This window comes from Centroberyx gerrardi, chromosome 12 (genome assembly GCF_048128805.1).
Source record: "Centroberyx gerrardi isolate f3 chromosome 12, fCenGer3.hap1.cur.20231027, whole genome shotgun sequence".
Classification (NCBI taxonomy): Eukaryota; Metazoa; Chordata; class Actinopteri; order Beryciformes; family Berycidae; genus Centroberyx; species Centroberyx gerrardi.
The window spans coordinates 5,361,385-5,382,457 of record NC_136008.1 but is presented as its reverse complement, the minus strand read 5'-3'; the positions used below and the strand labels follow the sequence as shown (position 1 = coordinate 5,382,457).

General features: G+C 42.5%; 2 protein-coding genes across 2 annotated transcripts in view; both read right to left on the bottom strand.

Annotated features, from left to right (window-relative positions):
* agmo (alkylglycerol monooxygenase) overlaps positions 1–8,195 on the bottom strand; it is a 45,807-nt gene extending 37,612 nt beyond the window's left edge. The window contains exons 1-3 of the mRNA XM_071915174.2: positions 8,076–8,195; positions 3,597–3,727; positions 2,295–2,446 (exon numbers count right to left, since the gene is read on the bottom strand). Of these exons, the coding sequence (XP_071771275.2) occupies positions 2,295–2,446; positions 3,597–3,727; positions 8,076–8,195 (403 nt within the window). The remainder of the gene's footprint in view (positions 1–2,294; positions 2,447–3,596; positions 3,728–8,075) is intronic.
* A 1,760-nt stretch (positions 8,196–9,955) lies between these two features.
* On the bottom strand, positions 9,956–19,719 carry meox2a (mesenchyme homeobox 2a). The gene is made up of 3 exons (XM_071915155.2): positions 18,886–19,719; positions 13,657–13,829; positions 9,956–10,879 (listed from the first exon to the last, which is right to left on the bottom strand). Exons 1-3 carry the CDS (start codon positions 19,430–19,432, stop codon positions 10,661–10,663), a joined length of 939 nt encoding a protein of 312 aa, XP_071771256.1. The 5' UTR covers positions 19,433–19,719; the 3' UTR covers positions 9,956–10,660.
* Positions 19,720–21,073: the final 1,354 nt, after the last annotated feature.

The following is a 21,073-nucleotide window of genomic DNA, read 5'->3' as shown; positions in this document are numbered from 1 at the left end:
GCATTTTTTTTGTTCATTACCACGATTCCTGTTGTCTGTGGATTTTTAGAACATATAGAAGGTAAGGATTCACTATTTTGTGTGAAGTAACACTACTTCCCTGGCACATAAATGGGCCGGTCCGTTAAAATTTGCGATGTTACCAGAACACCCTATACCGATTAGTCTCAAATTATATTTCCTGATGCGTGTTTTTTGCCAATAAGCAAGGCAAAAACACATTTTGAACGGACCTTGGCGTGGTAGGAGAGCCTTCAAACAACAACAAAAACATTAGCCTCTGCCCGCTCTGTGTTTTTGAATGCAGAAATCTCCACAGTGCATGCACAATGGCTGCTCACTTTGTTTCACTCACATCGGGAATCTCTGCTAATATTTACTAGTCATATTATGCTTCAGTAAAGCAGAAATATTACACATTAGATCAGTTTAAGATAGAGATCTGTGTGTTGTGTTCACAATAATGTGTCTGCACACAGACAGACACACACACAGACGCCACCATGACGACATAATGCCCCACATACCATGTACTGTGGCGGCGGGACAAATGCCTGCACCGCATGGAAAACCAGGTGGGCTGGCTCTCAAAGCCCAAAAGAGTCAAACTGCACCGAGCCTCCTGAGGCCATGTTCTCAGCCGCCTCAAAATCCTGCCGAGGCTTTTGGGTTTTCTGGCAAGCTGTGGCAGCCGCTTTAAAAAAACACACAGCTTCTGTTTACCCTGATTCACATATCAACACAGCGGCAGCGGACTTTCACCCAAGACTAGACGGCGGACCGCTTGATGTGCCACTGACACGAATAAACATCGCTCCGGCACACAAATAAATAGCGCTCTTCCGATATACTGTGTGGCAGCGCAGCATCTGGCATGTGCGTCAATGAACTGGTAGTTTTAAAGATGTCTAGCCAGAGCTGAGAGAAGCACTGCAGAAATACTGTCTCCGGTATTTTCTTTTTATGGTGGAGCTCCAGGAGGTGGCTGCTGCTTCTGAGATATCGCTGAGATATTTCCAGCTTGCAGCCGGGCCGTCCCAGGTAGGACCACCGCTCTCTGGAGATCACGGCCTCTCACATCTGCACAGCTCAAAACCAGCTGGATGTAACTCAAAAATAATTGCTTCCTCCGCAGCGTCCAGGAAAGCATGATGTGTGTGCTATCTTCACGGTTCCTCCCAGCGGGGATGGCAACTAAATCAACATTTCACAATCATTTATCATCAGCTCTCTTTGTAGTTTTTGTTAATGTCATCTGAGGGAAACATGAAAGAGAAGGATAGGGGTTGTTAGTCCGACACTGGTAGGTACCTGTGTTTAACAGGTTCTCACACCGCTGACCCCTGTAATACACCATTTAATATAATTTATACTGAGATTACTGGTGCAAATCTGGACCTCTGCCTAAGATTATACTGTACATATTAGGTGATCCTCTGAAAGTGACCCGCTGTGTTACCTCAGACTCACACCATGGGGAGACAGATAACCATGAAGGGCTGGATAAAGCAGGGGTGGGCTTGTTTTCAAGTTCGGTTCACAGGAATAGGTAAAGTGGCAGCAAATGAACATGCTTCCTACTCATTAAATACCCATTAAAATGCAGCAAATATTGATATATACTGTAGTATCAAGAACTAATGGGCACAAAGGGCAGCACAACATAGCTAATCTCACTGCGTGCAGGGTTTTACTCTGTGGTATTGAACTGTAAGGTGTCAATATTAAAGACAAGATCCCTTTGGTATCTTAATTTTCTTTTTTGTTAATTTTTAAGTAGTAACCTGCAACATTTTCATATAAATAAATGTCTGTTTTGCGACTCACTATCGCTTTTAAAAAATTGCTTAAAGCTTTTATATTTGCTGTTCTAACTAGCCGGTGTCTGGTAGCTCTTTCCTGGGAAAAATCCTCTGCCACACAGGAAGTGATGCGTTTTACGTTTCCGGTTTGTTTGGAATAAACAGAAGAAGAAGAACTGGGTAGTTAGCATGAGCAGCGATAGCCACCATGGCTGAACAGACAAAGAAAAGAGAAACTCAAACTGCATCAACAGAAAATCCAAGCTCCGCCCACAGTGTTTGATTGACAGGTGATCTCTGGGAAGTGCAGTGCAGAAACACCATAGCAATGAGCACTGAGCAACAAAGATGTTTTAACTTTAAAGTTAATAAAGCTTTAATAAGTGTAAATTATACTTCCTATAGTAGACTTAAGACCATTCCTTTGAGCTACAGACATCGGTTTAAATAAATAAACAATATAAAAGATAACTGGTGTCTGCAGCCTGTTACCGTGAGCGAAGCGGTGGACCCAGTAGTAGCAGAAATCGACTCCCAGGAAGGCGAGCCACCAGGTCCAGGCAGAGTCCCAGGGAAGCTCCACCAGCCGGAACCGGTCCCACACATAGATGTAGCTGGTCAGCTCGCAGCCTCTCATCAGCAACCTGACGGAGGGACGGTCAAAAACTTCACTGAACACTTTACAGTAGGTTCATGTGTTCATGTGTGTACTGTACTGTGGATGATGTCTGTTACAGTGCACTGTATGGTGTATGATGTACGGTATGTTCATAATGTGCTGTACGTTTTACAGTATGTGCAAAATGTCTATGTTTCAAAACGGTTGACCGACTGATTTACAGCATTTTCATTTGAATTACAGTCGGGCTGAACAATAAAAGGAGAAAAAGAAAAAGAAACATACAGTTCCGTGATAGGCTACAAAGTACATACAATGGCTGTGTGTGTTTGTGTGTGTGTGTGTTTTAAAACGATGCAAAGATAGGTTATGTGTGTGAAAGGACAGGAAAAGACTGGTCAAAGTCTACTGAAGATGATCGAGTATTTGCCGTTTGGACTCCTTCATTGTGCAACAACTTGTCAGAACAAATAAGAGTTACTACTATAGGATCGGTACACATGCTAATCTGTTTCTTTTCATCCTCTGGTCAAATGTTATACAGTAAATATTATGATAAAGCTCTTATCAGCTTGATTGCCAAATGTACTTTCTGAACGGCTTTGTGGACCTGAATAGAAGTGCCAGTTTTTGCTGGATTTGTTTTGTTTCAAATTTTTTTTCCATAGAATTTTAATTATTCATATGCTTGTCCGAAACGCTATATTTTGGAGGGAAATAATTTCCAGTTACATGTTTATCACTGAATATCTTAAGGATTCAGTCCTAAAATGAAAGTATTAGCATTTATTGGGATATCTAAGGATTAAAGTTTCCTTTTAAAAGTTACCATAATCTGTTTCAATGTTGTGCTATTACTTATCTTGTAAGAATGGGTGCCACTTTTTTCAGATGGTGTTTATCAATGACAATTTTCAAATATACAGTGCAAAGCAAACCTTTGTTTAGGTGTTTCCCGTGGGACGTATTTTGCTGTTACACAACTTTGCCTGATTTTGCATTCTAGCGGCAAAACAGCACAGCTGTAGCCTATAAGAGGGCATTAATGTGAATTTTATTATCTTAAGCCATCTGTAGTGTGACTTCATCTATCCATCCATCCATTTTCTATACCCGCTTATTCCTATTCAGGGTCTGGATATATCCAGTATATCCATGACTGTCAGTACACTCACCCTGGCAGTCTGGAGACCATCCCAGCAAATACGGAGGTGAGTCCGTCGCTGATGGTGAAGACCGGCGCTCCTTTCTTTAACAAGGCCACCACCAACTCCAGCACCATCAGACCCATGAAGAATGGAGTGGCCTGCACACAGAGGAAACCATGACTCAGCAGTGTTACAAACTGTGAAAACAAGACACTTTCAAGTCCACTGTTGCTTTTAACAGTTGTGTTGAGCTTGAATATTTGATTTGGCCTGTGAGTAAAAGTTATGCAGAGCTTTCATGTCTTGATGCATGATGTTTGTTTCACTGCACAAGGCTGAAGCAACACCGTATGAGTCACAAGTTATTGGCAGATTGGAGTTTTAGTTATGAAACATTTCTCCAATACAGAGCTGCTCTGGAGGCAGAAATAATCTCATTGGTTGAATTAAACCTCAGTAGGCAGAGGCAAAGAACCACAGTTGTTCTGCCTAAGTAACGTTAGACTGAAGTGAAAAAGACAAGAGGTAAGAGAGGAGGAAGCTAATATTAATAATTATGAAGCCTAGCACTCTGCTATTAACTGAAAAAATGCTATCATGCCATACTAGGTTACCTGGGTTAGCTAGTTAGCTAGCTGCTGACCTTCCAACATCATGAATGCTATGGTTATGAATGAATGAAAAAAGAAGTCATTGCCATTTATATTTTCTAGTCCCCTCTTTGCCATTCAAGTTAGCCAGTTAGTTAACTTGCGCTCCGGAAAACCGTGGTTCTTTGGCTCCGCCCATCGAGGTTTAACTCAACCAATGAGATTACTTCTCCCTCCAGGGCAGCTCTGCCTCTGAGAAATGTTTGCATGACTAAAATTCTAATCTGCAAATCTTTGACGGTTCATTTCAGCGCTCAAAATGTGGGAACAACAGGAAAGTTTGCTGTTTTGTGTGTCAGAAGATTGACTCCAAGCTGTTGCACAGTTTGTGGATACATTTAAATTACCTATGATATCCTCCTTTTAGTCAGATTACATTTCCCCTAGAACAGGCCGGAGTGATTATGAATATATGAATAAGAGACAATCCACCATGATGGAATAAAGACACCTAAAAGAAAGACAGTAACATTATAACATCGTCAAGTTCCTTTGTTTTGTCAGAGAAGAGCTGAGAGCAGTACAGTCTTTCCTTCTGCTGTCTCACTTCCAAGATGGCAGCATGTCCTTGGGGGAACGTTACTTTTAAAAGTAATTAATTATGTTACTTTGTTACTTACCATAAAAAGTAACTAGCTGTGTTACAAAGTTACTCTTAATTAAAAAATAACTCCTTACAGTCTTTTGCGGTACCCACTTCAATAACATGCTGTAGCAACATGGCTGCGAAGCGTGTTGTTAATCATTGTTTTAAAATTCAATGCAAGACTATTGCTGCTATTTTTAAAACAGTAAGCCAATCTACTTTACATAAGCATGCATAGATTGTTTTTTTTCAGTTAGCAGCATGTTTTTCATCTTTTTCTACTTTATGTTAACAAAAATGAAACAATATGAAAGAAAACTAACAACATTCTATTAATAAGTAATAACGAATTACAACAATTGAAAAACTAACACATTTATTTACTAGTTACCACAAAAACCTGGTAACCAGAACCACTAACCAAACAGTCAGCGACAGGCCTCTATTTCTAACTCTGCTAGAAACATGTAATAACCTCTTAATGGGTCTGTCAAACATGGAACAAATTAGTGAGGGACGGGGTTAGCAAAAAGGTCACGAATGTGACTTCGGCAGCATGTCGGCCATGTTGGCTAGCTTTAGCTGAAGGCGCTAGTTGACCAAGCGACTGCAGCCACAACCTGGACACATGGCCCCACCAGCAGAGAGAGAGAGGGGGCCGGAGGAATGCAGGGCGTGACGAGACCGCAGAGGAGCACATCTGCAGGTGGGGGGAGGAGGAAGTGTGTGCGAGTGTGTGGAGGTGCATGGAAGTGTGTATGCATGTGGACACGCACACACATGCAGGTGGGTAATGTGTGTGTGAATGTGTGTGTGTGTGTGTGTGTGTGTGTGTGTGAGGCGAGAACACCACCAGGGACCTGCGATCACACGCAACGCTCCAACATCTGGCAGCAGACTGGAGAGCTGCAGCTAACAAATGGGCTGGGAGCGCAGGCCGCCCTCCTCCAAATCCGCTGAGAGAGAGATTATCATTCTGGACGCCGGCCTAAACCTTCCCTCCTCTTTCTGTCCTGTCTCGCAGATAGTTTTACCTCCGCAGCCCCGCGCTCCTGACAGCTCGGGACAGAATTATTCAGCAGGGCAGGTTTGCACAGATTCACATGCTGTGCAAAAAGGAGAGGTGGAAAACAAGTTGCTCTCTGTGTTGTTTTTTCTAAATATTAATCTCTGGTCTTCTCCACCACTGTCTCTGTTGTTTTTGCACATTTTTACTTTCTTTTCTATGCTGAATTGTTGATGTCATTTGAGTCATTGCTTGTCATCTTGATTTTTATTTTCTCTTTCCTTTTTGGGTTGAGGTGGTCTGAAGTCTCTTTCAAGTATTTCTTTTCCTGTGTTTTTATCATTTGTGCAATTAAATAAAACAAAAACAATCACTTTTATTAGGCAGCATGACATTCTTCTCAAAATAATCACACTAAAGAAAGCTTATTGGAGGCTGCAGCATGCTTGGAGCTTATGTGGATTGTTTGTTGTGGCATCTAATAATTTTATACTTTTTTTTTTTTTCTGAACTTCGACCTTACATGGAAAATGACATTTGCAGACCAGATGTCTGTGTTTTCCCAAACAGCCTTTTTTATAGGGTCACGGATGAGTGATGTTGGCTGAAAATATGTAGGCTGACAATCCACTTTTATCACTGCTGTCTGAAAAATATTATGTTTGTATTCAAATCACTGAAGAGTTGACAAGCCTGGCAACAATCTACAAACTCATAAAACAAAAACAACTGCAACATTAGAAAATTTTGATTTTCTCACTAATTGGGATCACACAACAGTTGCACCAAATGATTGATGACACCTGACAAAGTGTAAACAGTGCTAAGTCACGCGCAGACCTGACACACCCATGCAAATTTTAACACAGTAAAGCCCTGCAGCAATAACATTAACTTGTTTAATTACATGTTTGGTACTGGATTATGAGGACTCCTGCTGTGCGGGTAATTGTTCTTTTTCTCCTGATGTGCCCCATAAAGTGTGGCTTTATAACAAACATGTGTTGGTGTGATGCTGCCTGGTGAGCCTTCATCAGACATATGCCATAATAAAAGACAAGTGTGATACTATAAATCGACAGTAGGCCTATGTGGTAGAAGCAAAACATTTTATTTTCACACGCGTTTCCAATTGTGCATGACGGTGCGGGTCACCTGGGGCAACTGAGATCTAGCCCTAGCTAAGAGTTAGCCATGGGCTAAATGTCTGTGTGTGAACAGTGGTTAAGCTAACCCTGGGGGCAGTTGCATAAAGATAGACCTAGCTAGTCTTCAACTTAAATCTGACCTTAAAGACGAGATGAAATGAAAAATGCCTTTTTACCCCTTTTCGATCACATCCCCGGTCATACTGTGCACCTATTTAACAATATATGCCAAAAAAAATACCAAAAATCAATTTCATTGTATTCTTATATCAAAATTCAATCATGTTTTCTTCCTGTAAAACAAAATATGCCGTGTGCTTACGTAAGCATGCCCGTAACTAATTTCAACCAATAATATCATGACATCCACCCATCAATCAATCTTCAACTTTTAGCGCACAGAGCTAAGAGGCTAAGATTCATTAGTTAGCTAGCTAGCAACAGCATGGTACTTCGGTGTGTCTTCGGGTGTTATGACACACCCACTTTTCAACGTTCAAATCAAATTCCTCCCAACGTTATGTCCCGCCTGTCTTTCCTGTTTCACTCGGAAATACGTCACGATACGGAAGTTAGATACTCTCGAAATGCCGTTTCATCTCGACTTTAAGTCAAACAGCTATAGACATTTATACTTACCTGTTCCTACTACTTTTTGATTGCTGTAGATCTCTAATGAGTTGTTTCTGTCTCTAAAGACTCTCTCTCTTCTTCAGGCTCTTTCCAAAAACCAAAGATTTGCTATCTTTTATTAAATAGCTAGCTACAGTATTTAAACTTCCCACTCTGACAGTTAGGCCGACTCGTTGCTATAGAAACAAAGTTCTTAACCCAAGCTTAGCCTGGGGGAAGGTGGCTAACTTTCCTACCTCAAAATAAGTCCGTCTTAATATTTAAGCAACATACAGTCTAAATTAGACTAATCTAACCTGAGAATCTAAAACCAGTTTAGACTAGTTTTAAACTAGCTTTATGCAACTGGCCCCACTGGGCCAGCTGTTAACCCAGGGTTAAGACCACCAAAATGTGTTGTGTGAAAAGCCCATTGGGAGGCATAAGTCTTGCAGAACAAACGATCTTTGTTAGTTTAGGGGGAAAGAATGAGGCTCTACCCACCTGCTGCACATACTGCGGGACGTCGTCCACTTGCTGAAATGATGATTCATTCGGGGTGACCATGTAAAACAGGGCCCGCACCCCCCTGGACACCGAGCCGGGGTCCGCAGCTTGAGCCATAGCGCCTTCCTCCAGGTGAGTCTGTGTGGGCTGGAAAAGTGTTTGGACAGTCCGTGTCCTCGGTGCAACTTACAACTAAGTAGGTCAGCTGCAAAAACTAATTGTCTGCCAACTGATTCAGCCTACAGTCCTCAGGGGTAAAGGAATCAGAGCGTAACAGTCGCACGGCAGAAGAATGCTGAACTGTATTTATAGAATTGTTTACCTTTGAGCGCTGTCATATCTATTGGGTATGGCATGCCTGCTCGTTTTTTCTCGCGAGAGTTTCTGCATCGCTGACCTGTCCTGCAGTGTTGGACTGTTCAGTGTTTGTTACATACCGTGACTTTGTAATTATAAGGTTCTATCTCATTTTTTCTCCATCAGAATTAATTTATCCACATATTTATAATCTTTGAATGTTACTTTTTGCTTGTGTGGCGTAATTTTTTGGGGCTAAATGTTTAAAAACAGACGTTGCATAACAGTTTTGCTAGCTAGGATGTCAAATGTTTGATGCTCAGTATCACTCCACACACATACAACCTTATAATTCCAAACTCACGATATTTAAAATGTAGCCTAACTTGAAGGTCAACAATGTTGTTTTTACATCTTCACATATCTCTCCTTGGACACTGACCAGGGATAAACTCAGTTTATTTATTAACATTATAGAGGTTAGGTTATCCACCTTCTTAGGCTGGCATAAATCTTTATAATGTAAATTCATTGTATGTATAATATAGTCTAAACATGTAATATAAAACTGATAAAAGTTATATGAACATATGGTCTTTTAAGGGGAAAAAAGCATGACTTTTTCTATTTTCTAAAAATAGCTGGATTTTTTTTATTGCTGGTTGTTTGCCTTACATTGATCATCAACTGGAGGTCATAGTTTGCCCAACTTTTAATTTATAACTACATTACTGGCACTGACCATCAGTTTCTATTTGCTTAAATTGAACTCAGATCAGCATCAAAGGGCAACTTAAAGTTCGGGACAGATGTCTGCCACTTCTCACATACCTGGAAGCATGGTTTAATTTTAAAAGTATGTTGAATGTGTTACAGTGAATTGCACATATTGAAGGTTTTAGGCCAGCTGTGCATTAGGTGTATTGTGTTTTTTTTTTTAATCTACAGTAACAACATCCCGGAGTGAAGAGTTAGATAGAAATTGTAGATGAAGTGGAAACAATTTGTCCCCTATATGATTCAGTTTTAATTAGATTCATATAGTAGTGCACACTGTAGGCTGTTATGTCCAGTGGAAGCAGTGAGTACCCTCCATACCTATGAATAATCTGCACTATACTACTGTTCCAATGCAAAATAAACTGGGTCACATTCAGCAAAGTAATGTAGGTTGCTTCAGGAGAGAGCGAGAGAGAGAAAAAAAACAGCACCTCAAAAGCTCACATGCCGTAAAGAACCTCTTCGACAAATTAGAATGCACAATCACAATGTGGTGAAAGAGGAGATCAAGACATGAAATTATTTTCAACTGGATTTTGTAACAGAATATGATCCTTTGCGGGTTTTCTTACGGAGACTTGGCAGGAGTCCTGACCCTGCCCGGAGGAAAAGGTGAATTTAGCATGCACCCCCATCACCAGCTTTCTACACCCTCTGTAATGTTTAATTCATTTCAGCTTCATTTCACGGCATACGCATACATTACCCCGGATTCATATGGATGGATGGATGGATGGATGGATGGATGGGAACACAGAGAAGTTATGCAATCATAAGGAATTCCATTTACCACTGGTTCAGTTTTATTTGATCTGCAAGTGTCTCTGAAAAGATGTTCATAAAATATTCATTTCAGGTTTCAGGTTTGTTTACAAAATACCGTCTCCAGGCCGAAAAGTGTTGACTAAAGAACCGTCAATGTTTATTACTGAGTGAGCTGAATAGTGTGGGTATAAAATTATCGTTAAGGTAAGACAATACTGAGAATTATTTACAGAATATTTATATTAGCTAGGCAAATTTGATTTCCCGGCACTTGATTTGATCAATAACTCAATTACATCGTAATTTACATTACATACAGTAGAAACCAATTGAGGCATATGTTCAACAGTGCAAATCAAAGCCTGCCTCCTTCTCTCAAGACACACAGCATGGAATGTTCACAATGTTTTGACCAAATCTGATTTGAGTCCAAATATAATATTTACTGAATTTCTGTAACCAAAGCATGACATTTTAATATTTATAATTTCTTTTTTTGGCATTTATCAAAGAAAGCTTTTACCAATGGCACTTTGAAGTATTTCAGCATTCTCCTTTTTGCCTGCATGATGACTGCATGTTCTTACATGAAGTAACACACGTCATCCCTTTGTACATTTGTACATTTATTTAGCATCGTTGTATGACGATGGCAAATCAGCAAACAGCAGTCCTTTTAAGGACGGTCCTGAGGCAGAGGCGGGGCCTACTCCGAGGAGGCGGGGCCGGGTGTCTGTGCATCATAAGTGAGCGTGCTCAGAACTCTGGTCGCTGTCGTGACTGTCCTCGTTGGCTAAGGAGTCTGTGGAGTGGTGAAGCGCTGCAATGCCAGAGAACTCCGATGGCAGCAATGTCCCCTTTTTCACATTCACCAGTTCTTTCTCTCGAGCTACCGCCCCCTGCTGGCCTCCTTTCACTCTTTTCCACTTCATCCTCCTGTTCTGGAACCACACCTTCACCTAAGAGGGTAAAGCAGACAGAAATTAGGGGGTCAAATCCGTCGCTCTAAAGGAGAGAGCAAACCGTCGCAAAGACGATCCAGAGTCTTTGACTGCAAGGCAAACAGTAAGCCTCAACACTTGACAGCTACTTTCTCTTAAGGTTTGGCAGCCACTTCTACAGCAGCAATTATGTGTTGATGTACTGTTCCATCTGCCGCTTGGCATCTACCTGTTTTCCCCTGACTCAACAACTCCGTCTCCCAGATTGATGATTAAGCTGTTGCTTAAAATGGTTTACATGTCAAGAAGCCGAGCCTCCCCGAGTGTCGACACTGCGCTTGAGGGAGGGGGCTCGCTTACTCCTCTCACGTCGGGTCGGGTGGGTTTATTTTTGGGGATCGTCATTCCGAGGGGGCCGACAGGTCACATGGTCAGGAAGTCAGTTGACAGCACAAACGTTTGTCTTAAACGTCAGGGGCGTATGCCGTGCAGAGTATCACCTCGGATTCTTTACCCGCTGTGGGGCCTTTTTCGAGGGAACTCTAGCAATGGCACATTTTCAAGGGGCCACTTATTTAAACCAAGCTCTAACGCCTGAACTGAACCTGTGACCCTCAAGACTTGGGTGCATTTACCAATACACAGAGTTTGATGGAACTCTGCCCCCACCACACACACACACACACACACACACACACACATACACACTGGACCACTCTTCATTGCACCTACACTTAGTCTTACACTTAGCCCACAACGTCTCGAGCCAATAATGTCCAACAATCTCAACAACAGTCGGCTAGTGGGACGGCCACTAGCTTAGCAGTTCAGAACCAACGCTGTGCCAACAATCTGAGACTAATAAGCCGGTTGACTCCTTTGCTGTTATGAATCGTAACAAGAAACATGTCTCTGATAGAGATCTGTGCCTAAAGGAATAGTTAGCTCAAAAATGAAAATTCAGTCATTATCTATTCACCCCCATGTGAGTCGAAACTCTGTTGAAGTTGGCATGACAACCAAACACAGAGTTAGCCCTCATAGTTCCATCTCAGCCTTCTCCCAAACTATTGAAGTTTGGGAGAAAGTTTTTTATAGCTTCAAAAACAACATAACATGTCCATCAGCTTGTGCAGCATAATCCAAGAGTTTTGTAGCCAAACGATTGCGCTGTGCTTCCAAAAGTCCAATATTTACATTGTTATATTTTCCTCACTGAAAATACCCTAGTCACACATGCAGCCTACAGCACTCTACTGTAAGGTGACTATTGGCACGTTCTAGAACAAAGCATTTTCAGTGAGGAAAATATAGGCGATAATGAGATACATATTGGACTTTTGGACCCACAATGCAATCATTTGGCTACAAAACACTTGGATTACGATGCATGAGCTGTTTTGACAGAGCAGCAATTTGACTGAGATTTTAGGCTTTTTGTGGAGCTACAAAAAGATGGCACCGTTAACGTCAAGTTTGGGAGAAAGCCAACTTTCTCTCCACTGACATGAGGGTGAGTAGATAATGACTGAATATTCATTCTAGGTTGAACTATTGCTTTAAGCTTTTCTGCTCCTTTTTAATTGAGTAAAACCAGAAGGTTACTCCCACAGTTTATGATTCATTTGTCATTTGCTGTTTCTTGCGTCACAGTTTCCACTTGCTTACAGGTTGATGACTGAACCAAAATGTGACGACCCAGGGCAAATCGCTTTTGGAAGACGCTCTTATCCAAGGAGTGCATTCATTTTTAGCACGGGTGGCTCCATTGGGAATTGAACCCCTAACTCTGACTTAGTGCCATTCTCGACTCACTGAGCTGCAGGACCAATTTTAAAGTGCGCTTACAGTCTACAGAGAGCTTACTGCTAAAAACAGAAGACACGTAGAGATGTTGATGTTATGACTTACATTTAGGAAAGCAGCTGCATGGCGATCATTTCTGAAATATGTTGTGATTATAGCGAATTTGAGACACCAGACGCCTATTTGAGTTCTTCCTGGAAGGCTCATGTAGGTTCATTAGCTAATTTGATATGTCTGGTTCTTAACATGTACTTAAAACTTGAACTGATGAACTCATATTACATGAAGCTCATTGGACCTTGTCTGCCATCCTTCAATCTTTCAACTAAAACAAATCAGCAGTCAGAAATTTCAGAATATAGTGTTGCTTTTTGCTTGTTTGGTTGCTTGGTGAAGCTGTATTTTGCGTTCTGTTTTCAGTCTGAGGTACCAGCTGAAACTCTATGCTGAAACTCTCCATTCCTCATCTGTCTGCAGTCTGTTCTTTACATTTAATCCACACTGTATCACACCACAAAATATCGCTGGCAAGGTGTCAGCTAAGTGTGACTTACAGCTTCCAAAGGGGTGTCAGAGAACAACAGGCTGTACGCCGTTTCCTCCCCCCACCATTTGTCTCCTGTTATTTATTTCATGTGCCTGCGTTTTACAGCAACCGGCCCACGCTCAGAGACCAATTTGTACAAGCAGGGGTAGAGGGAGAGAGGAAGTGACTTGCTAGACAGCACTTCCTTCAGCCCGTCTCCCTGCCTTGACTGTGGCCTGCCTGAAAGAATAGACAAGAACATCTGGAATATGATAGTCCCCTCACACAGGCACATCTGGTGCACAATAGCACACGCACCAAAGTTACAAAAACACAGTAGCGCGCTCGAAAGCCTCTTCGTCGTCCCGAGGCCGCCTCTGTTTTCACAACATGGCATTAATGTGCTAATAGGGGGCTTCAATAATGTCTGAGGGGAAACAAGGAGCGGCGGGTAGAAACGTACTTGTCTCTCGGTGAGGTCGAGGTTGACGGCGATCTCGTAGCGCCTTAGCCTGGTCAGGTAGTTGTGGTGGGCGAACTCGGCCTCCAGCTCTCGGATCTGCTCCTTGGTGAACGCCGTCCTCTCCTTCCTGGGCTTGCTGCTCACATCTGACTTGTAATTCCCGTCCTGGGACTCTGAAATCAAACACCACACGGGTTTCTGTTCCAGTCAGGGGAGATTTATATGCAAAGAAAATAAAGATAAAATGAATGTTATGTGGCAGGTGCAAGTCGGGGAGAGGAAGAAAAGAGGCAAGGTAAGGGAAACAATGGGAACTGCCAATCACACTTTATTGTTCAGCCATTGTTTATGAACACTTTAAGTGGCTGGAAGGACCCATGGGCGGCTCCACATGTGCGTCTGACTCTGGCAGCTGTGCTCTCACAATAGGCTGGCTCTTATACTGCCAACATGGAGTTAATTTGTCTTAGTCTTAATGGAATCTGCTGTTACCCCCATCGTTTTTAATATGGAACAAAACAGCTCTGCAGGATATGTAAAATATGTTTCCTCCGTTTATTTACCTCCGAATTTTACAAGCGTCTCCTCATTACGGCTAACAAGCTGCCAACTCACAACAATTTGCATTTTTTTTTTCTCCTTCTTTTACGTTAGAAAATTTGAATCAAACAAGACAAAGCTGAGTAGGAATTGAAAATGACATGAGTAACGCTAATGGTCACACGATGACCACTGATAACAACTGAGAAATTGCAGGCAAAGGTCATTAAACACATTATGGGGCAATTAGAAATGTTACGCAAGCTTGTGTAACTGATCATGTCATAGATAGCATGCTGAGGAAATTATAGGCAATGATGTGTCACTCTTCAAATGAAAAGCAAAAAGTACAAAAACAAATGTATACCGATTAAATTCCAGGCAGGTCCTGGGTTAATACAGCAGATGAAACATCTACTTAAGAAAATTGTGAAACGTACATATGAATAAAATTAAAAATAACACTCCCTAGGACATGTCATTCCCAGTTCAGCTCCTCACCCCGGAAAAATACTTTTTGTTTTTGTATTTCCACGATCTTTCCGAAGAAAACATGTATGGTTAATTTGCTCTCCAAAACTTTCCTATTGTGAGCAGGCTTTGTGGTTTCTCTGTTGGACACGCTTCAGTTGCACATTGCACTTGAAGGCTGCAGTGATTGCATGCTAATTCATCTGCGGTCCTGTTCTGCAGTGTGTGTTAATCCAGCAGGCCTGTGTCAAGCCAAACTGTAAATAGTCCTGGAGCTCGGAGCCAGATTCACAAGCCATGCGAGGCCTCAAGCCACGTCACGAGAGAAAATACACTCTCTGCTTTAAGGTTTCTCCCTGGAAAGACCCTTGTCTGTTTTGTTTTGCTGTCAAAGAGGGAATCTTCCTTCTAGTTGAGTATCTACTTTATCAAAACAAAATGAATTTCAGGAGTAAACTGAAACTGTAAACTGAAACTGCTCTGCAAAAGTTATATTTGTATGGCACTTGCACAGAGTTGAGTTAGAACCAAGGACAAACGAAGCAGATTTATAAACTACTGCAAGAAATCCCACATGAATTTTTATGAAAAACCCCTGAAATGAAGCAGATCATTGCTTGACCCGCCGCACAGTGTCCAGCTCCCCCCTTGACCTTGCCTTTCTTCCCTGTAATTTCGTCCGAGCGCTCCAAACAGTGTGTGGCTGATTGAAACAGGCCCTCAGATGTATTTATCCGCTCTCTCTCTGGTAAACACAGGCATTGTGTAAGAAAAATAAAAGAATAACACAGCCAGCTGCTTGAGACCAGCGGCCCCGGAGTTAAAACGAGTGGCAGGCTTTTTTACGACACAGCCACTACACCACAGCAATTAGGTCCCCGCTGTAACTTTCATCTCTCCACAAAAAAGGAGGAATAATGGGAGAAAAATACACGCACCCAGACAGGGCACGTCGTTTAGGGCTCCCACATGAACTGAGCTCAGCGCAGGAGGGACCCTCTCAGAAATCATTTCAGTCTTGCTAGTTCTTCTCCAAAAGCTGGAATGAAGAGTCAATTGTTTCTTCTTTTTTTTTTTTTTTTTAAGCAATGGAAAATAATGTGTTTGTTGTTTTCCTTCAGTGAAAATGATGGTGATTTTTTTTTTGTTTTCCTTTGGTGAAATAATATCGGAGCGGCACACTCAAGAATGACGTTAAATGCACCAATACATCCGCAATGTTATTCTAAAGCTTCTTCGAGAAAGCCCGGCTGCCAGCGAGAGGCCTTCGGCACCGCAGGGCCATCCCCGCTCCCTCCCGCTTTTATTACACGCCAAAACACTGCTGCAGCAAAATAAGACTTCAAGCACCTTTTATTGTTCCACACAGAAAGCCTAGTAACTTTTTTAAAGAATGGCCACTCCCTTGAAAGCACTACAGTCTATGCAAATATAACTCAGAAACTCAGCAAAGTGCACCGACCGACACTACGAGCTGAAACTCTCTCCAGCTGGCCCACTAAAAATGAACAGGTTCTACAGAAACCAGACACCCAAAATACCAAGGAGCCGGCTGATCACATTAGCTCGCCCTGTGGCCTTCCTGTAGGAAACAATCACAACGAGGCTTCAGACAAAGAAAGCCGAGATGCTCCATATTCGAGCTAAGCGGTAAACTTAGCATGGAAATGAGCTCTCGAGTTCTGTTATTGTTTTTGTATCTAAATTCAGGTTTCGCCGGGCTTTCGCTCAGGTTTCTGCTCCAGATGGTGAAACCTAATCGGGGCTCTATCTCATGGAACTGGCAGCGGTGTGATATTTAGACAGCTGATTGAGTCAGCAAGCTAGTTAGCCCCGATAATCAGCGTGATTGGTGTTAGCGTGGCGAGAATGCGCGCCGCACGTAATGAGTATGCAATAACTATTGTTGCAGGGGAATTGGGGTTTGGAGGCCAAGGGGGTTGGTTTCCAAATGATTTGACAAAGGAGAAAAGGAAATAGAGGGTGGTGTGTTGAATTTGTGAATAAAATATACTTTAGCACCGGCTTGCATGTGGCCCAACAGGACGCTTTAGTACAAATAGAACGGTAGGATTTGGAAATTAAGCCATCCAGGCTCCGGAAAAGCCCTGTCATATTACATGATTCTGCCCATAATTTTGGCATATGTATTCTCCAGAGACCCATGTGCCATGAATCCTTAATTTTTCAATACGTAACCACAGCATACGAGGATGCTGTTAAATCATGTGGGTGAAATATGAGTAATGTGAGTGCGACTTGCCTTCTCTAATATTTGGTATTAAAACCTAAATAATACTGCACTTACAAATCGCAAATAATGTCTCTGGTGCCATTACAGTATCTATCAATTACAGTCAGTGACAAATTAATCCTGCTACATTATGCACAGTGGGGTCCGGCCTGCCTCTGGGGTTCTGTAAAACGGTTGTAAACCCCATGAACGAGCGCTCTGTCAAAGGGAATGGATGTTTTCTGAGGTGACTACCAGCATCCTGAGCGAATACTAATCGTATCAGGAAATATCAGTCAGTGGTCAAGTGCTGTGCACACATAGCGGAGACCAGGTGATACACTGTGCATACAAAGAGGCCTTTTAAAAGCAGCTGAGGTGCAGGAGCGGCGCGGAGGGCCTGCATTCCACAAATGGACAGAGAGAGCGGCAGGCACACTTTCCACGGAAAACTGATAACTCTCACTAATATCGGATTGCCGGCAAAAACTCCGGCGACCCGACCCCGGCAGTTTGTCACTCGGTGATTGATTATTGTGGTGAATACGGGCTGGAAATGTTGCACAGGTCATCAGGAAGGTGTTTCGTGTTCGAGTGCAGTCCTTAAAAAGAGATTTTTTTTTTTCATTTGTAAAGAAGCACGTGTCTACAAATCTTTAGTGTGTAAAATTTTATGTATATTATCATTAATAGACCAGATATATAATTGAGTGATAATTTTGACTATATTTAAAGGACAATGTACAGCAATAAGTACAGTATTGAAATTTGCTTATCTGCTTTACAGCCCCTTAGGAATGGCCAGTGATTGTAAAGGTCAATGTCAGGGCAGCTGCACCCACATTATGGCACTATAACAAGTTACTAATTAAAAAGAAGATGGACATTGAGTACAAAGTGATGTGCACTACAGTATACAGTATGTATGGCCACATGGAGAGAAATATGAAAGAGTGAAAGAGTATTTAATAAATACTCCAGAGCAAATTGTAAGTAATAAAGGCATGTTTATCTGGACAGTAAAATCAATGGGATTGTAAACAATATAAAAAGTTATAAATTAAAAAATATTCTACTCATTTATAGCTCTGTCGTGTTAAATGAAATAAAATGAATCAGCATTACATATTAGCACATTGATTTTTGATTTTTGGAGGAGAAATGGAAGCGTTCACACTCGCTCAAATTCACGCTCTGACGTTAAGACGCTAATCACGGCATAACTCGATTTTCCAGTCATTCATTTTTTCTTCAGTTAAGCTGTCCATGATTTATTTAAAATACAAGATTGAGACAAATCCCTAAATAAATGGCTGCTTGCAGCATGAAAAGCCTCGGTCTGTCGGGGCGTTTAGTGTCGTGCGAGGCGCCGGTGTAGGCTTTTACAATCCGTGACATTAATTCTTTACAGTGAGCCTCATTTTCTGCCCTCTGAAATGTGTAGAAATGAACCAGATGTGATTTTTAAACAAAACATGCCAGTAGTCAGATGTGCCCGCACTGCTATGATGTGGCCTTCGCCCCACGCTTCAGTCAGCCTACTGCAACAGTCAGCCGACACCTACAAACTGCTTTTAGACAATTTTCCACTGTTTTTCTGTCAGAGCTGCAGAAGCCTCCACTGCTATGTGCTGCTGAAAGATTTAGTGACGAGTACAGATGCTCATGTTATTCTTGTGCTCCACTCAGAATTTCTTAATACGCTGATATTAATACGATAATGTTTATACAACGATTACACAACACAAGTTCCAACAATGAAATATGTTGGAAGTGCCACCGAAGAATTTTACATTATGTCTTTGGTTATGCAGCATTTCACAAACGGCTCTTTTATTAATAAGAGCTATAGAAAAAATATCTGAGGAATGCCTGGTTAAACTCTCTGCCGTTAGTTCTGTCAGTTTTTCCCCTAACCCTGACCCTCTGCTCACAGAGCCGAGGTAACTCTTCCCTCCAAATCTCAGTCTCTCTGCTCCTCTTACCTGAACTGTCACTTTTCCTCTTGCCGTTCCTCTTCTCGGCCTCAGCAGGTGACAGAGTCTGTCTGCCAAAGTCTGCCGGCACACAGGAGGCCCCCGTTGGGGTGCTGCCGCTGCCCAGACTGGGTGTGCTGGCGCACATACTGGGCCCGCCGGGGTGGCCTAGGTCCGGGGGCGCGGGCCCGCCGTCCTGGGCCGAGTGGGAGTGAGGGTGGCAGAGGCCGTGGCGGCCGCCGCTGCCGGGCGACGGCATCTGAGGAATGTGCCAGGGCGCCTGGTGCTGAGGCGGGTGGTGATGCTGCTGGGAGGGCAGGTGGCCGCGGTGCGGGTGGTGGTGCTGCCCGGAGAACAGGCCGTCGTCCGCCGGGTAGCTGGAGATGATGCAGGGCGAGGGGGAAGAGGTGGAGGAGGAGGAGGAGGAGGCCAGGTCGGGGTAGGAGACGTGGTCCGAGCGTCCGTGCAGAGTCAGGGGAGACTGGGCGAAGGCGGGGTGCAGGGCCTGCGCCGGGGCGTGGGGGCTGCGCAGGCAGCCGAACAGCGTGTGATCCATGGCGTGCAAACACACACGGCCCTCCAGGAAAGGTGAGAAGGGCAGGTGAACAGAGTAAAGTTACTAAATCAACCAACAAAATGAAGATCACAAACACATAGATATCCAAGATGCTCCTCTCTTTCCTTGACTCGCCCAAAACTTTTTCCTTGAGTTGAAAAATTCAAATTGTCGGAGGAAAGCGAAGTGTGTTTTGAAAGGGGCGTCCTGTGGTAATCCGGAGCATGCGGCCAGTTGCCAGGCTGCACAGGATAAACAGTTAGCCCAGGATAAGCTGCAGCACAGCCTCTCAGATGTCAGGAGGAATAGGGACTGGAGCTCGAGGCTGGGAGCAGAAGGAGGTTCCTAGGAACTGCAGAACGAGGGGAGCCGGCAGAGGGGATGTTATAAATAGGGTGTAACGTGAGAGGGAGGCTGGGTCACAGACTGCATACGCGCTACTGACCACATACATATGATCGCCCTCCAAAAAGCACAGCACAATAAATCTGTACTATTAAAATGGCTGAGCCTCAGGAAAGAAGGCAATTTATTTTGGACTTGGATCTGACCTCCGGTGGCCATCTTTTTTTCCCTTCGAGAAAACAGCCCTAATGGTCCATGGGTGGGGTTGGGGGGAGGGGAGGGGGCTTAGGGGTTAGCTCTGGGTGTCACCCTGCCTTTGTCAGTGCTGACCCCTCTAAATACTGTCAGTGTATTTAGAGGGTGCGCAGGGACACTTGTTGCTTCCACTTCACTTCTAATGGTTTCCTCCGCTCATCACGTCTGACTCCACACAGACTGAAGACATCCTGTGTTGTTCAGATCTCTAATCTCTAATCTCTAATTAATCGCTGTACTCTGTTCACTCCACTACCTTAATATGGCTTCATCAGTTCAATATGAAAAGCTCTATTCCAAAAGATTATATCTCGAATTTGAAAATAAAAAAATCATTATTTGAAGTATATAGAATACAGAGGATCCAGTCCATAAGTTTTATCATTTTATCAACCAAGTGCTTAAGTTACCTACGATACTTTAAAAACAACTGTAATTCATTTTAATTTTGTGCAACCATTTTGTAAGAGGTTGCACTTTTTCAAATGGTGGTTATCTCATATCATCAAACTGATGAACACATCAATACTGATACCTTAATCAATACTGATATCTTGTACAAGTGTAATTAACCTTTCATATGAGGTCATGAAGTTGATTTTTATGTATTTGAGGAAATAGCTTTAATTGCTTATTTTTCTTCCAAAACAGTGACACAAACGACAAAAGATGGTTGACTTCAAAATCACTATTATTTAATGGCACAAAATAAAAACAAACAAACAAACAAAAAAAAAACAATATGAGAGGTTAGTCTTAATATTCTCTATTCAATCCCAATCCATGAGTCTTTTTTTTATCAATAATGATAGATTATTAAACGGAGGACATGCCGATAGAAAATAATCTCCTCAACGTTTAGAGCCCACAGTCACCCAAAATATATTCATGTAAACGAGTTTACGAGTTTGTATAAGTTGAAATCATTCAACCACCTACAGCTTCAGAATACATTAAAAACTGAAGTCAGCCATCATATCAATAGTTCAGTAAATCAATATGAGAATAAAAATGTCGTTGTCTGGTAGTGAAATAAGTGTA

Excerpts from the sequence above, each read along its gene's own strand:
- meox2a (XM_071915155.2), bottom strand. The coding sequence starts at position 19,432 with ATGGATCACACGCTGTTCGGCTGCCTGCGCAGCCCCCACGCCCCGGCG. Across the intron at positions 13,830-18,885 it reads GAGGAAAAGTGACAGTTCAG|AGTCCCAGGACGGGAATTAC; the intron begins GTAAGAGGAGCA and ends GTTTGATTTCAG. Across the intron at positions 10,880-13,656 it reads TCGACCTCACCGAGAGACAA|GTGAAGGTGTGGTTCCAGAA; the intron begins GTACGTTTCTAC and ends TTACCCTCTTAG.